Consider the following 20,173-nt stretch of genomic DNA (forward strand, 5'->3'; position numbering starts at 1 on the left):
TGCAGTCTTTTTAGCTTTCTTTCCTCTATTCTCTTGGAACTCTTTTAGGATCTGACATATTATGTACCTTTTCCTTTCTTTGTGCTTAAGAATGTCGAACAGTTTTATTTGTGCAACTGTTACAAGGTTTATCATCACCTCTTCAACCATCAACTACTACACTAACACGAAAAAAAAGTGCCGTGGGGAGTGGAGAGTGGAGCGCATAATAACGTTAATGACGTTAATATCAAAGGATTACACTAACTGATTTAGGATCTATCTACACAAACTATTTAATTTTTTTTTTTTATGTAATTACAAAAACCACCCTTGATAATAAAAAAGATGGAATAGTTTGTGTAATAATGATGACGTTTTTTAAGGAGTATGTGTAATTTTTTAAAAAGAATGGACAATTTGTTTAAATGCTGTTGATATTTTTTGTAGATATATATATAATATTTCAAATGACAAATTAATTTGTGTAAATAAATTATAAATTAAGAGTGTGCATATTATTATCCCTTAATATCAATAAAGAGTGAAAAACAAGAATAATAAAATCTAAAGGAGCAAAAGGGTTATGTATAGGGGTGGCAGATGAGTGTGTGTTCACCAGCTCGCGAACTGGCCTTTTTTTTTTAATATATATATTTTATTTTTAAATTTTTTATATATTTAATATTTGATCAATTTTATAATAATTGGCCATATATTATAATTTTAATCAATATCATACATTTTATTTTGGATAATAATAAACTATGATACTTTTATTTATACATTTAATCTTTATATAAAAATAATTTAATCAAAAACTTAATAAATTATAATATTTTTTGTAATTAAAATTATTATTTAATATGACATATATAAACTTTATATTATGTTTTAATATATATTTGTTATTATGTTATGTTTTTTTAAAATTGACAAGTAATACACTTATGATTTTTTTATTTATAAATTTATGTCAAATTTAGTTATTCCTATGAATTAATCTAAAAATCATTAAAAAAATAAAAATAATAATACTAATGATAATAATAATAATAATAATAATGATGATGGTTGAATAATTCTAATTATTATTTTATTATATATATAATGAGATTAAAAAGTATAATCAATAATTGCGATCTCTTACGAAATTTAAATATATACAAAACTGTGTCCATTAGATCGTATCAGATGGTATGATTTAAAATCACATAGCCTGATTCAACGACACACCGTCTTTAATGATTACTCGTATGTTTCAAGTACGATATCTCGATATTCGTATATCCAATATGTCTAAAATTTTATCAAATGTATTATTCTGTAAGTTTTATGATATATAACGGTTTGATTTGAATTTTGATAGCCGACTAACCCATATAGTATAACAATGTAAGATATACTAACATTTATAGATATATAAATTTTGCAGATTGTAAATATATATTAATTTCCATTATATCTATGTAAAAAATTGATGATTCGATTTCATGATTTATAATAATAATAATAATAATATTAATTTCTCCTCACCCATTTCTTCCCCAAACCATCTCTTATAACCCTAACCCCCAAATTCACGGAAACAACGACGGCAAGTCCGCAACGAAGATAGCGACGCTGCTGGTCCACACTAATCGATGGCGACAAAAAATCATTCTCTGTTATTTTTTGGATACACACTTCAAGCATAACAGGTTCTTTAAGCAATATGTATCAGGTTCAAGCTCCGTAGTAATGGCAAAATGCAGTGCAGAATTAACATTGCGAAGGAACATTCTCTGTAAAGAAGGAACATTGCGATTCCATGCCCTCTGTTGATACACGCAAAAACAGTGCCTTTTCTTTGGGTTCTCAAGGAAGAAGATCAAAGGTTGAGTTCAGATCACTTGCCAAGGTGACTGATTCTTCTTCCTCTTCGGCTTGATTTTGGTTAGTCTCCCATCTCTTTTATTTTGTCTATCTTTAATTTGCTTGGATGATTAGTTGATTTTGTCTCTTTAACAAAAGCTAACGAGCTCGAGTTCCAACTCGAACTTGGAGCTCAAAAATAGCTCGACAAAAATGGTCGAGCCAGCCCTAGTTATGCACAAGAACTATTTTTACTTCTATAAAATACTCCTATGTTCAGTTTTATTGCACTCCCATTGTCCTATATCCTCTTTCATTGAAAGAAAAAAACATCAAATTGGAGTTGCTGTTTTCAGTCCAAGCCCATTGGGCAGACATCCGGTCCTAAGATTCTGGAGTACAATGGGCCTTAGTTGCTGGGTAGTTTAGTGCGGCCCATCCCATAATCCTACTAAGGGTTTGGGCCCAAGTCTTCAACGGTCCAAAGGACGTTTTACAGTCTGTCCTACAATCGAATCGACGGCCGAGATATAGCCGTAGCAGGGTGAGGTCCCACCTTTTATTTCCATTGATGAAATGGCGCGGGTGTCTTGAGAAAACTATTCCTGTGTGCAGTGCAAGTTTCTCTGTCTCTCTCACACACAAATACACGCACGTGGGCAAATATATCACAGCGACATTCCGGGTTTTGGTGTTCGTTGCCGTCGGAAAGAATCGTTGGAATATGCGGTGATTGAGTAATTTTCCACTCTCTCTCTATCTCTCTGTTACACAATCACTGTGTGTGTGTGTCTCAACTCTTGTCTTTGTGTTTCTTTTCCTTGCGACGTTGTATGTATATGGGATTTGGGTTGGGTGGGTTTGGAATCATAGAAGCCTAAGAAAAGCCCTCCCGCATTTATTTATTTATTTTTTAATTGTTGAAAATTTGAAACCTTGCACTGTTCCACATAACTCTGGACCATAAACCCTAACCCTCTTGAGGGAATTCTTTTCTTCATTTTATTTTATCTTATTTACTGCCTTTTAGGCGCGTTTTCCTGCCACCGAGATTCACATAGTTCCCACTTTCGTTTTTCTTTTTTGGTTTTGGAGACAGTATTATTAGGTTGTTGTTTTTTCTTCTTGTGCAGATGGTCTTTTGAACTCTGAAGGTGAGAATTCACAGCGTGAAGCCATTTGCACTATTTCAAAATGGTAAGTTGAAAATTAAGTTCCCGCATCAATGATAATGCACATGCACTGGTTTATCGGCACAGGCTCTCTTGGTTTATCTATTTAAGCCGGTCCTGGGGTCAGCCCCTTTCTTGGGGTTCTTCATTTGCATTGTGCGACCACATTTTCATTCCTCACCCCTTGGTGAGGGAAAGGAATCATGATATCACAATCATTTTTGCTCTGAGCAGCAGTCACAAGATATAAGAAAATGGTTCATGAAGCAACAAGACAAAGGCACTGGGAATGGCAATTCATCAAAGCAGACAAAGTCCTCTACACCGGAAAAGCCTTCTGCGCTCACTCCTCAGTCTGGAAAATTGGTTTGTTCACCATAATCACCACATTTTGTCTTAGAAACCCATTTGCAATGCGAAACAGTTAAGGTGGATTCTTGTATTGTTTGTGGATAACGATTATGAATATTGTAGTATTCATGATGATTTCTTAAGCGTAGATGGGAAAACCGAAATTTTTGCTTTTGAAAGGAATTATTCTCTTCAATTTCCAATAATGATTTCAACTCAGTGCTTGGAAGCAGAATGAGGAGATAAGATGATTGCAAAAGAAGAGACTTCTGCTGTTTTTGAAATATTCCAAACTCTTGTTCTTAGGAGCACTTAAGCTTGGTCTTGGTTTACTTAGCTTTATACCTGAACTACGCAAACAGTTAGGAAGCTGGTAACAGAGGCCAGATATGAAGAATAATGAATTCCCAAATTTGCAGCCCCTCTTTGATCTCTATACTTTTCTGATCTTTAAGATTTTTGGTTTCCAAATTGACAAATTAGATTCACCTCACATTATTTCCTTTCCTGGGGAATCCTAGGTACAAGGAATGCAAGAATGTTCTGGTAGGAGGAAAACAAGCAAATATTTTGCTAAAGATGGGAAAAATGCAAAGGATGAGATGGAGGTTGAGGAAAGTTCTACAGAAAAGAAGGGACAAAGGGGCAGTATGGAGTTAACCAAAGTAAAGTCCCCACCTGGAAAAAAAATCCACAAACTTGAGAATGATGATGAAGATGAAGATTTTGTTATCCCTACTTCAGGGAAGGGGTCGGTGGATACCACTCCAAACAAGAAACTGAAAAGTGGTTCTGGTAAAGGAGTTGCTCAAAAACTTGTTAATGAGAGTGACGAGGATGATGGTGGAAAGGTACAATCTAAGTCAAAATCTGCTGGAAGGGGTAGGGGTCGTGGTGCGAAAGGTTCTTCGATCACTCCAACAACCACAAAAGGCATGGATGTTGATGAAAGTGACCCAGAGGATATGGATGATAACGATGCCAATTCTATAAAATCTGGTGGGCGAGGCCGCGGTGGAAGAGGTGCACCAGCAGGTGGAAGAGGCAGGGGTGGTGGAGGAAGGGGTGGGTTCATGAACTTTGGTGAGAGGAAAGATCCTCCTCATAAAGGAGAGAAGGTAAGGAAGTTAAGGAACCTTTAATTCTTTGTCTGGAATGTACACTTGTTGACAGTGAATTGATTTTGTTCTGTATCAGGAAGTTCCTGAAGGTGCTCCTGACTGTTTAGATGGGTTGACTTTTGTGATTAGTGGAACACTTGACAGGTAATCCTTCGATCCCAAGAAGTTTGTATGCACAATATTCAGATGTTTAGCTTTTGCAATCACTAAAACACATAGGAAGTGTATGTACCTATATGTATACACTTTTCGTTTGAGAATGCTCATGTATAATCTCCTTTTTTTTTTCTTTGCTTTGGGCTTATGCATAATCTTTCAGTCTACTGGCTCTTTTCCTACCATAAGCCCATGTTATGTGCATACTTGAATAATATATTTTATTTGTATGATGATGTGGTCTGCTTCTCTGTATTTTCATGGTGCTTTGACTCTCTTTGTTCAGTTTGAAGTTGCCTTTGCCTTGTTTTGTTTTTCCAGTTTAGAAAGAGAAGAAGCTGAGGACTTGATCAAACGCCATGGCGGGCGTGTTACTGGATCTGTCAGCAAAAAGACGGTGATTATGTTTATTTATTTATCTTACCATTGCTTTATTCTTGGCTTTATCTTAGTCATCCCATAGCTCATACAGGTTTCTTGCAGAATTATCTTCTTTGTGATGAAGACATTGGTGGCCGGAAGTCCGCCAAGGCTAAGGAGCTTGGGTAGCCTATTTTCTTTTGTAATGTTGTATTCAGTTGTATTGAGAACGTTCTTCTTCTGTTTCTCATTGTTATGTAATATTTTTCTCTCTTTATGGCTTCTGCAGTACTGCTTTTCTTACGGAGGATGGTTTATTTGATATGATTCGAACATCAAATAAATCAAAAACCTCTGCACAGATTTCAAAGATGCCAGTCGATAAGGTTGCACCGTCTCCTCCTAAGAAGAGCCCTCAAAAGTCTGGAAAAACTGGTATGTTCTCATCGATCTGATGTTGTCATGAACATTGTTCAGATTTAAGTTATATGGACTGCAATTAGCATTAACTTTATTAAAACGGGGGATAGCTTTTGCAAATAGAGTTGTCTCTTATAAATGTTCAGTAAACAATTCTGGAAAAATGAGCAAGATATACATATTTTGAGATTGCGTAAACCAAGAATTTCTGGATGCAGTAGCACAAGCAAAAATAGTTGACAACTCTACTGTTTGAAAGAAGTAAAACAAACCCAAGCCCCAGGATCTACTCCAAAATCACCTACTCTCAAACATTTTCTGGCATTCAAACCAAACATGGCAAATTTCTCTTTCTCAGCATTCTTTGTGTCATTGATCTTAAGTTATTATTTGGTGGTCATTTTTTAGATTTAACCTTTATGTAATGCAAAAATAGATTAAAAAATAAATAAAGAGCATCTTTTGACTGTTGCATTATGAACATTGACTGTGCATACTTAGTTTCCCCAAATTCTCTACTTTTCATGTTATTTCTCTAAATTCTGTTTTTACTGGTTGACTTCCATATTTCCTAGAACATGCTGCCAATCTTGTTGCAAGGATAGATGTAAAAGGATTGACCTCTCGCGCATCTTCTTCCAAGCGAAAAGATCAATCTACGGCACAAACTTGGTTGCCGTGGACCGAAAAATATAGGCCAAAGGTTCCAAATGATATTGTTGGGAATCAGTCCCTGGTATGTGTTTGTTGTTTTCGTTCAAGCTTTTGCTTTATAATGAAACTTTATGGCGATGTACTTACCTGTAAGGTGCTTTATTAGTAATAGTATCAGGTTGGTGCAGGTGAAGCAGCTCCATGATTGGTTAGTAAATTGGAATGAACAATTCCTTAACACGGGGAAAAAGGGGAAGGGAAAGAAACAGAATGACTCTGGAGCAAAGAAAGCTGTGCTGCTGAGTGGCACACCTGGCATTGGAAAGACTACATCAGCGAAGTTAGTAAGTCAGATGCTTGGTTTTCAGACAATTGAGGTTAGGCATATGACTTTTTGTCTGTTCTTTTATGTTTCTTTCAAGTTGTTACGCATGATGCTTCATATATATACCAACGTTCCTTTTTCTTAGGTTAATGCTAGTGACAGTCGAGGAAAAGCTGATGCTAAAATAGAGAAAGGAATTGGTGGAAGTACTTCGAATTCTATCAAAGAACTTGTTAGCAATGAAGCCCTGAATCTTAAAATGGACTGGTTGGCCTTTACTCTTTTCCTTGCATCACAAAGTAACTAGTTATGTATTCACAATTGTTAACTGATGTTGCAGCTCTCAGCCTCCGAAGACTGTTCTTATTATGGATGAGGTTGATGGCATGTCTGCTGGAGATAGAGGTGGCGTAGCTGATCTTATTGCCAGCATCAAAATCTCAAAAATTCCTATAATATGTATATGTAATGATCGCTACAGTCAGAAACTTAAGAGCCTAGTAAACTACTGCTTACTTCTTAGCTTCCGGAAGCCAACAAAGCAGCAGGTCTCTTCTGATTTTTTGCATCTTATGAATGCATAAACAAATGGAACAGTAGAAATATGTCCATTTTTATCACTGTAGAATTTCATTCTGCTAGTTCTGATTCCAATTGAAGTTCTCTTTTGGTCGAGGAAGTTGCCTTATATGTTAATTTTTTATTTTGTGTCTATATGATGTTGATATCTCTTGGAAATGAATTTATGTATGGATGTGTCACTAGTGAAGGAATATTTAAATTATGCAGATGCATTGTAAACGTATCAATTTGCAGTCTGTTGACTGTGAAATTAAGCATAAAGATTAGTGTGGAAGGTTGCTTTCAAATTGCTGCTCGTCTAATGTATCTGTTTGTCAGAGATCAAATCATTTAGAATTATATTTTCCTAGTACAAGAGTTTCACAAAAGTGCCTACAGCATTGTATTTCCAGTTGCTTTATCAAAGTCTTGAATCTTTGTTGCTACATCAACCATGATGGTTATTAATTTTAGTTAGGACAATAATATTATCTTAATGGCAATGATAGATGGCTAAAAGGTTATCGCAAATAGCAAAAGCAGAAGGCCTTCAAGTTAATGAGGTATGTTTTTTGTTTTTCTGTTTTGCTATAACTTCTTATGTAATTGCATTTTTATGCACCTGCTGCTACTCCCATCTTTGATTATAGAATGACCCTTTTCCATCTCTATGCCTATTATGGGTTGAGATGGTGCTTTTTGGTTGCAGATTGCTCTTGAGGAACTTGCTGAAAGAGTTAATGGAGATATCCGTATGGCCCTCAACCAACTGCAGTATATGAGTCTCTCAATGTCTGTCATTAAGTTCGATGACATCAAACAGCGCCTTCAAAGCAATTCAAAGGATGAAGATATATCCCCCTTCACAGCTGTTGACAAGTATGATACATTCTGATATTTGATGTTGTCTGTTTTATACTGTTTTCTACTTCCTTTCCCATCCTTAGTTAGCTCTATGTCCCCCACCCCCCTCCTTTCATGTGGGACATTTTTCTGTTTGCACAAGACTATTTGTCATCTGTAACTCCCAAAATTTGTTTTCAGTTTGATGTTATTGGTGGTGAAAATAACAAATTATGTGAAGTTAAATGTAATTTACCTGCTGATGCTGGAGGATTTAACGGGTAGTTCTATTTAGATATTGTATGAATTGTAATTATGAAATTGGTTTTTTCTGTGCTAAATGCTAATTCAATCAAATTCATTGTTAGATTAGGTGCTTATCCTGATTTATAAGTTTCTCATTTGAACCTGGTATGACGTTAAGTTATATCTTTTTGACACAGGTTATTTGGCTTCAATGGTGGAAAGTTGAGAATGGATGAGAGAATTGACCTTAGCATGAGTGATCCTGATCTTGTTCCCCTTCTTATCCAGGTACTGATGGTTCCTGGTTGACATTTATAGTCTAATGATGAGCAAGTGAATTGAGGATAGTGACATGTGTCTGCACTTGCTCGCTTGATTGCACATTGTGGTTTATCTGTTTATTGCTCCTACGTGGCTACCGATTTTATTTGTTTTACCACATTATGATTTGTCAATTCTATGGAGAAGAAAAAGGATGTACTCTAATGCCATTGCATATTGGTATATGTGTTAGAGGTGTGCAGCTAATCCAACAAAAAAAAGATATTAATGTACATGTATGAGTTCATATGAACACCTTAAGCATTTTACACCTTGATTTCAGGAAAACTATATCAATTATAGGCCAAGCTCAGCTGGTAAGGATGATAATGGAATGAAAAGGATGAACTTACTTGCTCGGGCTGCTGAGTCCATTGGGGATGGTGATATTATTAATGTCCAGATTCGAAGGTACCGACAGTGGCAGCTCTCTCAGATTGGTTGTCTTGCATCTTCTATAATTCCGTAAGTATGCTAGGTGCTGAAACTGTTTTTTTTTTTTAATTATTATTATTATAATTACTGATGATACTGATTATTATACATTATGTTTTGAACCAGTGCAGCTATATTGCATGGGCAACGGGAAACACTTGAGCAGGTGATTGATGTATTTCATTATAATGTTAATGCCTGTGTATATTTCACTAGTTCTTATGCTTTAGCTGGTATTTTGAAATTTTCTGTTTGTTCCCTGATATAATTTCTGCAATTAGTTGCATCTGTTGTAACTTGTACAAGTTTCAGTAGCTTTGAGGTACCATCATGATTAGATTGAATATTATTTTTGGTTTCTATAATCAGATTAGTTGAAATAAACAAGATTACGCCTGAATTTATATAGATTGTTTTGGAACTACGCTGCATGCATGATTTTTTTTCCAGTAGATACCCTCAGATCCTGGAACTTGGAAAAGCACCAGAGCTGAGGCTTCAATAGATGCCTTTAATTTGTATTCAGATAGAGATAAGTGTCTTCCCTATTCGTTCTACGATAATTACTAAGTTGTGGTGACTGAATACATTACTCCACATATCAGTCAACATTTTGTCTCCTTGGCTATCTTTACTTTAAAACTGGCGCCTAATTTATTAAAGCTGTGCATTTTGACACTTTTAACATGTTCAAATGCAGTAAAGTTTCCTCAACTTTTTTCTACCACTTGGTCATGTTTGCTTGATTAGCACGCAAAGATAGCACTTTCCAAAAATTGTTGACAACATAACTCTCTATGGATTTCTGAAGGACTATCATGAAATAGTTTATGTATATTAATCCTATCCTTTACTCTTGAAGTTCCATTGAGGTGACAGTATGGATTAAGTGAGATTCAAATGAATTTGTTGGATGTTATTTATGCATACTTTTTTGATAATTTGTTTCGGGGCAAGTAGTTGTTTGTTACATGTTTACCAATTTTAAGAAGTAATTACGTACCAATGAGCATTGAGAAACTAGAGATAACCCCAGGCAATCTAGATTTATTATCCACAATTCCCTTTTATTAACTTTCTTGAGCAGTTTTTATGCTTTTCTTCCAGACTTTCATAATGGTTGTAAATTACTTGGCTTTTAAAGTTGCATGTATCCTTACTAGATGTTTTTAATTCTTCAGGGGGAACGCAATTTCAATAGATTTGGTGGCTGGCTGGGAAAGAACTCAACTATGGGCAAGAATTACAGGCTTCTGGAGGACCTGCATGTTCATCTTCTTGCTTCTCGTGAATCTAACCTGGGAAGGTACATGCTGATATTTCCTTTCACTCAGTCTGAAGCTTAGTTTCCATTTGTCGCAAATATTTTTGAAATATTTTTAGACAATTTCTTCTCTGTAATTTATTCAGATATTACATCTTTCTAAGCTCTTAACCATGCTGTTGCATTCACTCTACAGGGCACCATTGCGGCTTGACTACCTTACTCTTCTTTTGAAGCGGTTGACTGATCCTTTAAGGGTGCTACCGAAGGTTGATGCTTTTCCCCCCTTCGTGGTACTAACTAAAGGTTGATATTCCTCTTTGTTCAACGTGCATCATTTTGTGGAATACATTTCCAGGATGAAGCTGTTGAAAGAGTTGTGGAGTTCATGGATCTGTACTCCATTAGTATGGAGGACTTTGACACCATGGTTGAGATGTCAAAATTTAAGGTGCGTCTGACATTATAGTATTCTCCCTCATCTCATATATCTGTGCTTGAAGTTATTCTCATCTGACTTGCTGTTGACATGCTTTAGGGGCATCCAAATGCACTGGACGGCATACAGCCTGTGGTAAAATCTGCACTAACAAGAGCTTATAACAAAGGCAGTTCATCGCGTGTGATTCGATCTGCAGATCTAATCACACTTCCTGGAATAAAAAAGGCTCCCAAGAAGCGAGTTGCAGCCATGTTAGAACCCGTCGAAGAGACATTAGCAGAAGAAAATGCTGAGAACGAAGAAGAAATCTCATCAGATACAGAGGACCAGGGTATATTTTTCTCCAGTAGCAAGGAGAATTTTGTTTACTGTTTTCTTTTTCAGCAAAATGCATTAATGAAACTACTTCAGTTCTGGAATGTGATTGCCTCCTGTGCTTTTGACCTATTTCTACATAGAAATCAATCTTACATGGCGACTTTTTCTGTAAGTTGTGTATATCTATTTGCAAGTTTTGGTGGCAATTTGGACTTATTACATATCTATAGCAAATCATGGCTTTGTTTAATTTGACCTGTTTCCCACTTTACGCTTTGTGTTGTGTTGGGGATCTACTAGTATATGTCTTTTATGGTGGCATCTTTCCTTCATGACCACCAACTTGATACTGCAATTTTCCTACACCTGCACTTTAGATATTATAGTTATTTAATTCGAGCAAGGAATGATACTTCCTTTCTATCAGGAACGGTTACATTCTTAGACACCTATCTATATACTGTCATTTCTCTTATCTTCAGCAATTTGGATCTAAGCTTTTTACCATGTAGTTTTGAATGACTGAAATATATGCGACAATCGAGGGTGTTTATGTGTTGCCTGTGTGGATTTTTTCAGAGGAGGAGCTAATTGATTCAGATAAGAAACTGCAGGCAGACCTGGAGTCTTTAAATTCAAAGGGTTGGTTATACTTCTTCCTACCGAAATAATGTGCAGCTTTTCCATCATCACTATCATTTGATATGCTCCACGTCTGAGTTATCTGCACCTATAATTCTCAGCATCCACTTTCACAAGATTTAACTTCTTGCATCTGTTCTTTTTCGTTTTCGACATTTTTTCCCCCACTTTTCTGTCGGGTTTTAGGGATCCAAGTACAAATGGAGTTGAAGGGCTCAGGAAGCTCCTCAAGCGCCAAAAAGCCGCCCTCAGGCAGAGGAAAAGGAAGTGCTGCAACATCGGATGGCAAAGGTGGTCGGGGGTCTAGGGCTGCTTCCAAGAGAAAGAGATAAGAGTGTTGCCACTGTGTATAACAGACGAGTCGTAATTAGCCTGTTTTTTCTCCGCAGTTTTGGTTCTGCTTTGGGTGGTGAAGTTGATGGAATGGTAGATGGTCTTATCTAATTCTGGAGCAGAATGATTTTGTGTAACTGAGTTGTGTGAAAATATGAAGATAAAGCATTTTGAGTGCTGCTTTATTTAGTGATTGCATTTAACTCGAGTAGTTCTTCTGCACTCATCATTGCCACTTGAATTGTTTACCTCTTCATTATTGTTTAAATTCAAGTCTGTTCATAAATATGAAAGTATCAGATGCCAAAGAAAGAATATGGGAACATCTGAAATCTTCAAAATGGTAATACAGTTGTCTTATTTAAATTAGTAAATTTTCCTAAATGTATGTTATAAAATATTGAATGCTATGAAATTGTTTTAAGTAATTATGTCAATTTTGAGTAGATAGTATAATAATTTAAAGACTGGAAATTGCCAGGTGAAAAAGGTAGAATTAAGGAAGATATGGGAATAATAGGGAACTAATGAGAGAGGTAATTAATTGAGCAAATTAAATTTTTGTGAAGACATCAATTAATGTTTTTTAATTACAAAAGAACATATATTTTAGTAAAATAAGAAGAAAAACCTGGTGGTAATCATACGAAATTAGAAGAAGAAAAGAGGAATGAATGTAATGTGACGTGGTGGTAAGGTATTGGGCCAGGGCTCGGTGGAGTGTCGACTCGATGTAGAAGATTACAGCTCAGCTGTTGGGTTGCTCCCAGTGTCTTCCATTCACGTCACGCCTCCGCGACAGTCAAAATCATCCATCCTGAAACACCAACACTGGATTCTTCTGCAGATTCTCCCCAAATATATATCTAAGCTTCGAACCCCCAAAGATCGAATTTTTCGAGACAAAAATGAGCGAAGTGCAGGAATCGAAATCGTTCTTGCGAAAACACTGGGAAGGGTACAAGGAATTCTGGGGTGAGAGATTTTCATTTCTGGATAATTACTCCAGATTTCTTTACCCTGAGAAGCCGTTGCCCCATTGGGACAGTTCCGTTGTCGAAGAGTTCATCGCGTCGGATCCCATCCATGGCCCCACTGTATATTCCCATCTCTTCTCTCGTCTCCCCGCTCTAGATGCTTGTAGAAACATTTTGTTGTTGTATCTGTGGATTTGTGTTTAATAATGCGATTTCAACTTTATTCATCCCTGTACAGTGATTGGTGTTTTTAGCTTTGTTTGGTTTGCGCGGTGATAATCGAAATATTTGCTGGCCCCTCTTCTGTTTTGTTTGTCAATGTGTCTTTGTTGTGCTTTCTCGATTTTTTTTTTTTTGTTCCTATTTTTTCTATCTCATGGATAGGATTTGTCCGCAATTCTTGGTGCAACGAGTAGAACCACTTCAGCTGAAGCGTTGATGCTTTGTCTTTGTAGTTTTAATCAATGAAGTGGATGTAAGAATTATTGGTAGTAAGTAGAACTCTAAAATTAGCTATCCAGAATGGAAATCAGGCGATATGTGTCAATTAAGGAATATTAGGCTAAGTACAAATTTGACGGAATTGCTTTAGAGGATTACCTAGATATTGCTGCTCCATTTCTCTGTATGTTGTTTTAGCTAATTTCTGGGAAATAAGTTTCTTAGCCCATAATGTTGTGGATTACTTGATCCATGTTATACGCAAGAATCTTGGTTTCTGGGTCACGTGTGAATACTGTGTCCATCTCTTTGGATAGAGTTCTACTGCCTGTTTTTGCGCTTCTAACTTGGGATGTCACTGTAATTGCATGGCTTTTCTGAAGCCTTGTGATTGAACTATGGACCTTTCAGGAAGTTGTATAACATTATTCTGGATTAAGTAACTTATCTAGTGGCTTTCTTGGAAGTGGAAACTGGGACTTTCTTTTTCTGTGTCCTGTATTGCCAGGAAGAAAAAGTTGCATAATTCTATGTTTGTTAATATAATTTTTATCTTCTTGATTATCTTGTTAATCCCTTTTTCTCCGGTTCGCTTCCTGTTTCAGCTGAAGACTGCAAGGGAAGCAACTAAATTTGGTGTTGTAGGTGCTGTTGTTGGAGCAGTTTCAACTGCTGGATATGCTTGGAAGTGGTCAAGAAGTCCTCATGGTTTGTTGTAGTTTTATGTCCTCTGCCTCTCCTACTTTAATGTTCCATGATGAAACGTGAATTATGAATTCGTTTAGACTTCAGATGTACTTCTTGACCAGGAAGTACAGGATAGAATAAAAAAAATGTTTTTCTTCAATACTTTTGGTAAAGTTGCCCGAGTTTCTCTGTATATGGCTGAAGAAGATCGTTCCAGAGGACTCTTAGCAATTGCAATCGTTTGATTTTTGTCATTATACTATTTGTAGAAGAAATAAACAGAATAATTATTTCTTAACAATTGTTAGTTGTTTAGAAAGAAGCGATTACTGATTCCTACGGTTCATTAGAATAATAACCACTATTTTAATATGGCAGGTGCTGCACTGTCCTTTGCTTTCGGCGCTGCTGTTGGAGGCACTTTTGGACTTGAAATTGCTAATCACTGGTACCAGTTATATAGGCTCGATACAATGGCTTCACAGGTTAAATTCTATGAGTGGCTGCAGAAAAGAGCTTGAAGAGAGCCTCAGATTTGGCTGCCTTTAAACTCAAACTGCAACTTCCTTTCAAGCAATAATAATGGAAGCTCTTTGTGATGATTGACTTTAGTTGTCAACTCAGTGAATTGTCTCTCTTTTTGTTTTTGTGTTTGGTTTCTTCTGTGGAATTTTATGCTTCTTATTTTCCTAGGGACGGAAAGATATCGAGTGATTTCCATCGTTATATTTCTTGTTTTCCAACCTCTGATTTTACTAGACTACATGGGTTGTAGCTCTGTTAGGAATAAACTCCAACCTCAATCAGCATTTCTGATTGCACATATTTCGTGGCAGCTAATTACGTTTTTAAGGCACTGAATGAATATATTTTCAACTGCTAGCGATTAATTTTGTGTAGCATCAGAGTCCAGGCGGAGGATAACTTCATTGCATCCGATTTAGTGATTATAATTATAACAACTTAGTTCCCATTGCAATCTCCTTTAAATTGTTACCAGAACCTATAACTCTTGGCATTTGACCATTTCTTAATCTGGCTACTATATTGTTGTATTCAGAAATTGAATTTGCAAACGCTAAAATATATATTAAATACCTAAGACAGCAAAACGGTCGTAAGGCACATCACAATATCTTAAGTTAAACTAAATTCTACACAAATGAACCAGAATCAACGTTGCCCTATCATGAAGTTTATCCATCGGCTGCTATTACCGCCACAACTATATTTTATTACATGCAAGGGAAATGACACTACTCAAATTTCTTGATCAAGGAGAGGTCATTCAACATTTTCTCAATAGCCTCGTCATCATGTGCTCGTCCTCTTGTCTGCGAAGTAAAGGAGGTAGTGTTAGGAACTGGTGAAAATCAACATAGATGTAGACTGAGGTAAACAAGTTATCAAAATAGCAGAAATAATACCTTGATAGACGGAACCATGGCTATAGCTTCCTCCACTGTTTCCGGACAAAGGTTCCCAAGTACGCACAGCTGCAGAATGCATCATTTATCTAAGGCTCCCGATGTAACATAAACACACGAGATTCAACTGGAATAGTGACAGTTACCTCGAATTCAGCAAGCTGATATCTACTCAGAATTCTGAAACTTGAGTTAAGATTCTCACCGTCTACAGAAGCATTATAGTATGAGCGCTTTTTCATGCAATGCTAAGAATAAGGTTCCAACTCAAATTACTCTCATCCCTGCTTATCTGTACGTGTGAAAGCACATAATGCTACACACCATCTTGATCTAAATCAAGTTACTTGAGAATATTAGCTACAAGATGAATGTGGTCTTGCTTTTAGCTATCCTAGGCTCAAAACAAAAGAAACCTACTAGTATAATGACCAGCATTTTTAACAGTGTTATATACAGTAATTCTTTAAGTTTGTTTTCATGATCTTCATTAACAAAGCATAGCTTGTGCATATATGACAGAAGGATACTCCCGAACTTGTCTGACAGCATCAGGATTCTTATATCGGCTGAAGCGCTTCACATATTGGAGAGATTTCTCAAACACCCTGGAACAAAAGAGATAATCATGGTCTAGCCACACTTCATGAGAAGCCTTTACATGATAGGTTAAAGAATCACAACAACTGTACAAATAATGTTTTACTTATAATTCTCCTACCATCTTACACAGCACCTAAGAAAGGAAAGATTCTGTATCTCTTAATTGAAATAGAATACAATGCTAAACTCAATTGCCAAAACCTTAATGAACAAGAAAATAGCAACATATACTAAAGAGATTTATAAAAGGAAGAGGATAAATGAAGGCAAAGCTCTTGTAAGATATTCATGACCAGATATTAAACTCACAAAAATTAATTCTAGCTTTTTCAGAAAGAGGAAAAAATATTCGCAATGTAACCTAAATATTTCAGACATACTTACTGAGACATTTGATTCATTGGGTCATCAGCCATCTGCTGAAGCTGCTCATACTTATGTTCAAGAATGAGCGCAACTTCACAATTCATTAGACACTTAGCCTTCAAAAATTCTGAAAAACAAACTCAAGATAAGAACCACATGTAAAAGACTAAAGCTCTGCTACTCAATCAACAACTTCAACCAAAATTACACCCAATTATCAGAATAAATAACATGTAATCGTAAGTCAACAACAATCATATGCTCAAAACCACCAAACAAACACTGATCCGGCATTAATCATCGGAACCTATAACATATACCTCATCAAAATTATCTGGACGTAGCATAAAAAGATCAAGCAAAGGAGATTACCGTCAGGGATTTTGAGCTCAGCAGCGTTCTCCTCTTCCTCTCCAGACATCCCTCAGCTGTTCGAATAAAAATAACAGTATCAATATAAGATTTCAGCTGATTCAAAGATAACCAAAACATAAACAACTCCGCAGAATAAAAGAAGAGTACCAGTAATGAAGATTCAACTTTGCCTCCCGTTAAAAAGCTGAGACGGAGCGTAGGATTTGGCTGTGGGGTTTTAATAGTGCTCAGTGTTCTTGGAAATTCGAATTTACCCACTACTTTCTATTATTTCGATTTTGACCCTTTTTTTTAACTCTGAAATGAAAATTCGTAAATTTTCGGTTTTTGTGGATTTGTCCCATATATTCTATGTAAATTACAACAAACTACTATGAATTTTAGAATAATCACATGTTCCGCTTTATTATTGATACATTTTTGACGAAATTATACCATTTTCAGAGGGATGCTTGAAAACATAATCTTAGTCCTTACTATTTTTTCTTTTTAAAAATAATAGAAATACTTATAATTAATTATCAACAAAGACAATTTATATTATAATAAAAACTAACAGAATAAGCTAATTATTAAATACACTAGACATTGTCAATTTTTAAAATAACGAAAAAACATTTATAATTATATCACTTATAATTGCATCGAACATTAAAAGAATTCATTATAATTTACCTTATCTTCAAATACAAGTAATTATTTTCCTTTTTAGAGACATAATACAACTAATTATTATACACAGTCATTTTGGTCTATCTCATAATCTTTGTTCTTACATTTTCTTTTGGGGTTCTCTTTTCAACTTCAATTGTTTTTTACTTTCCTCCCAAACTTGTAAGTTGTTTTATGTTTTCCAAATTTATGTACACATTCAAAATGCATTCCAAACAATAATCAATCCCGAAATGTTGAAATTGGGACAATAAAAAATCTCTCCTGAGAGCATTCAAAATCAAAAAGAGAGAACCCAAATGAAACATTGGATAATTTACTCGAGATAGGAAGCAGAAATCGCCCAGTTCCACCACAACCCCATTCCTTTCCGAATGATCGATAATTCAACTTGATGTTTGTTCATGAGTAGTCTTGAACGACAGACCAGAATTTACAACTAATTTGTCATATGCACAGGGTCCCAAGGTCCAAACCTCTACTACTTTCCTTTATTAAACCTACAAGCCTGACGAGAGCGAATACATTGGTTGCAATAGATCATCGTTGGAGTGGACGAGTTTCCCTTATTACAAGAATGACCGTACGAGATAAGCAATAGGCATGAAAGCTATCTATCACTAGTACTGAATGCCGATTTGGATGATTCAGCATTCTTACCAACAAAAGGAAGGGGCAACGAATTTCAATCAAAGCTTAGCTTGATGCAGAACTAGCAGCACATGGAGCTCGTGTGGTATCTGCATCCGAAGAAGGGCCAGTACCCATCTCTACAGCAGGGTGTTCAGTAGGATCTGGAGTCCAGCCATCTTCAAAATTGTTCGACACAATGGCTGTGTTGGTTGTACCATCTTCTGCTATATCGAGATGATCCATCATTCGAGTTACGGTGGCAACACCTTGGTTGGCCTCTCTACGAACCTCAGCAGTTGGGGTATTTGGAGTTGAACTGTTGCGAGCGAAAAGTCTCTCCTTCCAACCTCTTGTGCTCTTGGTTATAGATTCTTTGTATCTGAAACAGAGCCCAAAAAAATCCTGATGAATGCTCATACACGGAAAATTTCACTCCATTCCTTCAAATAAATTCTCTTCATAAAGTCCAGTTTGCAGTATATGCACATTCATCTCCCTCCCTTTGTTTAACCTTTTTCTGCTTGCTATTGAAAATTAGTCAGAGAACAAGTGAAAAGGAGCACATTGTCGTTGTACCTCACTGACAACGCACTAAGGCGGGATTTCAGAGTCTCAGAGAATGATTGAAAATCAGATGGTCCAGCTCTGTCTTGACTACCAGGAGACCTCCTAGAAGAAAATAAGCCATGACGAATAACCAGAACTCGGTGTTGATGTCTTTAGAGGTAGAGTAACTTACTAAGAATGAGCAGTGAACAAGTTACCTATTGCTTGTTGATGTTCCATGTCGATTTGCGGATGCACTTGATCCTGATTGTGTTATCACAAGCTGGTCAGCTTGGGGCGTAGAAGGTTGTGCATTAAGTTGTGCAGAATCTTCTGCAAAAGTAATAAAAGGAGAATTTGGGGCAGCTATCATGACTGCAGGAGGAGGATCACTGCCGCCTCTCTGAGCAACAGAAGAAGTGGCTGAGGTAGTGGAAGCTCCATTAGGATGAGTAGAGAAAACCAAAAAACGAGGACGACCTTGAGTAGAAGACCTGTTCCTTTGACCTTCCCTCCTAGCAAGCTGACGAGCCCTTCCCATAGCAGCAGCAGCGGCTAAGTGCTGAATAATGCGCTCTTCAAGTTCGGATTCACTTGCATTAACTGGCAGCTGCACCAAAAGTTCAAATAGATATATTATGGCAAAACGGACTAGTCAAATATAGCTATTAATAGAACAATGAAAATGAGGCAATCGTGAGTAAGAATAGCAACAGACATGCTGTAACTCAAAGTCTCCAAGAGTTGGATGGTGAAATATAGTGGTACTTGTAGGCGGATTCATACGCAGATTCCTCTCATGCTCCACCGCATCAAGCAATTCCTGGCTGAAAGAAGCAGAAAACAAGCCTTAATGTAACAAACTTGCAGGGAAAAACAGAATCGCAAACTGAAAACAGGACAAGCGAAATGCATTTACCTGCTCGGATCCTTCAGGCTGATGGGCTGCCAACACATTGGGCACTGTGAGCTTCTTTGGCACCTACACATTGTTAGTCTATTGATTAACTTTATCTATCGTTTTAGAGAAATACGCTATAACAAGAAAAAGAGATGCTTCAACATCAAATACAAGCTGACTTCTGGAAAAATTAGATCTTGACCTGGAAACACAAAGCTAAAGACAAATGGCAAAGGTAGCTACTCTTTCAGCCACGCGAATGTTAAGTTTATTTCAGTCTATGAGGTTATCTAGGTATCCAGTTCACACATCTCCTCTTCCATCTCAATGAAGAGATCATGAACCAAGAGACATGAAGGCATATAATGTTTCTATTTGGGGCAGTATCAACCTAGTTTTGGCATGCAGAAAATACAGAAACATAGAGGTAGAATTAGAAGGCAAGAATCTATGGGTAAACTAAAGTCTAATCTGATACAACGACCAAACTTCAGCATAGATGGGATTCCAGCTTAATACAAAAGCAAGACGAAGGCAAATTGGTGTAGTAGGTTAATAACCATATTATTAACATTCTTGCAATTGATTCTTAACATGTGCTCTTTGCGGTAAAGGTGTTAAATAGTAATAAGATCATGTGTATGCTACAATAACAAACGTCTAATTTCCCCACATATAAGGAGAGCTATCACGAGATATCATAAACCCAATAAAATGGGGGGGGGGGGGAAGGGTTTGTCCCACTCAA

At 36.5% G+C, this 20,173-nt stretch overlaps 5 protein-coding genes across 9 annotated transcripts in view; 3 read left to right on the forward strand and 2 right to left on the reverse strand.

The window, feature by feature from the left end:
* The window catches only part of LOC105170085 (protein STRICTOSIDINE SYNTHASE-LIKE 3), a gene marked incomplete in the record, with an annotated part of 4,319 nt that extends 4,182 nt beyond the window's left edge, over positions 1-137 (forward strand). Inside the window, 1 exon segment of the mRNA XM_011090690.2 lies at positions 1-137.
* On the forward strand, positions 1,552-12,032 carry LOC105170086 (replication factor C subunit 1). Of its 4 annotated transcripts, XM_011090693.2 has the most exons (25): positions 1,552-1,914; positions 2,190-2,377; positions 2,449-2,570; positions 2,967-3,030; positions 3,240-3,371; positions 3,878-4,474; positions 4,554-4,621; positions 4,955-5,030; positions 5,117-5,178; positions 5,283-5,428; positions 5,989-6,149; positions 6,256-6,444; positions 6,538-6,659; positions 6,733-6,940; positions 7,463-7,516; positions 7,663-7,832; positions 8,240-8,330; positions 8,647-8,828; positions 8,925-8,964; positions 9,980-10,104; positions 10,259-10,331; positions 10,421-10,513; positions 10,601-10,835; positions 11,402-11,464; positions 11,651-12,032. In XM_011090693.2, exons 4-25 carry the CDS (start codon positions 3,028-3,030, stop codon positions 11,794-11,796), a joined length of 3,036 nt encoding a protein of 1,011 aa, XP_011088995.1. In that variant the 5' UTR covers positions 1,552-1,914; positions 2,190-2,377; positions 2,449-2,570; positions 2,967-3,027; the 3' UTR covers positions 11,797-12,032. The 4 variants fall into 4 exon arrangements, with proteins under 4 accessions (XP_011088995.1, XP_011088993.1, XP_020552470.1 ...); XM_011090691.2 differs by lacking the exon at positions 2,190-2,377; XM_020696811.1 differs by lacking the exons at positions 2,190-2,377; positions 2,449-2,570.
* LOC105170087 (succinate dehydrogenase subunit 6, mitochondrial) lies at positions 12,566-14,759 on the forward strand. The gene is made up of 3 exons (XM_011090694.2): positions 12,566-12,894; positions 13,821-13,923; positions 14,281-14,759. Exons 1-3 carry the CDS (start codon positions 12,706-12,708, stop codon positions 14,421-14,423), a joined length of 435 nt encoding a protein of 144 aa, XP_011088996.1. The 5' UTR covers positions 12,566-12,705; the 3' UTR covers positions 14,424-14,759.
* LOC105170088 (DNA-directed RNA polymerase II subunit 4) lies at positions 14,966-16,923 on the reverse strand. Its single transcript, XM_011090695.2, has 7 exons — positions 16,821-16,923; positions 16,671-16,726; positions 16,317-16,425; positions 15,860-15,937; positions 15,476-15,509; positions 15,330-15,398; positions 14,966-15,236 (listed from the first exon to the last, which is right to left on the reverse strand). Exons 2-7 carry the CDS (start codon positions 16,717-16,719, stop codon positions 15,159-15,161), a joined length of 417 nt encoding a protein of 138 aa, XP_011088997.1. The 5' UTR covers positions 16,720-16,726; positions 16,821-16,923; the 3' UTR covers positions 14,966-15,158.
* Positions 17,693-20,173, reverse strand: part of LOC105170090 (E3 ubiquitin-protein ligase RHF2A-like) — a 4,363-nt gene continuing 1,882 nt past the window's right edge. Inside the window, exons 4-9 of one of the 2 annotated variants that reach the window (XM_020696814.1) lie at positions 19,444-19,506; positions 19,243-19,351; positions 19,005-19,134; positions 18,743-18,857; positions 18,555-18,647; positions 17,693-18,357 (exon numbers count right to left, since the gene is read on the reverse strand). In XM_020696814.1, coding sequence (XP_020552473.1) covers positions 18,042-18,357; positions 18,555-18,647; positions 18,743-18,857; positions 19,005-19,134; positions 19,243-19,351; positions 19,444-19,506 — 826 coding nt within the window. In that variant the 3' untranslated portion in view covers positions 17,693-18,041. Of the gene's footprint in view, positions 18,358-18,554; positions 18,648-18,742; positions 19,135-19,242; positions 19,352-19,443; positions 19,507-20,173 lie in introns of both variants that reach the window. The other variant, XM_011090697.2, reaches the window with a different exon arrangement.

This window comes from Sesamum indicum, linkage group LG9, assembly GCF_000512975.1.
Source record: "Sesamum indicum cultivar Zhongzhi No. 13 linkage group LG9, S_indicum_v1.0, whole genome shotgun sequence".
NCBI classification, from domain to species: domain Eukaryota; kingdom Viridiplantae; phylum Streptophyta; class Magnoliopsida; order Lamiales; family Pedaliaceae; genus Sesamum; species Sesamum indicum.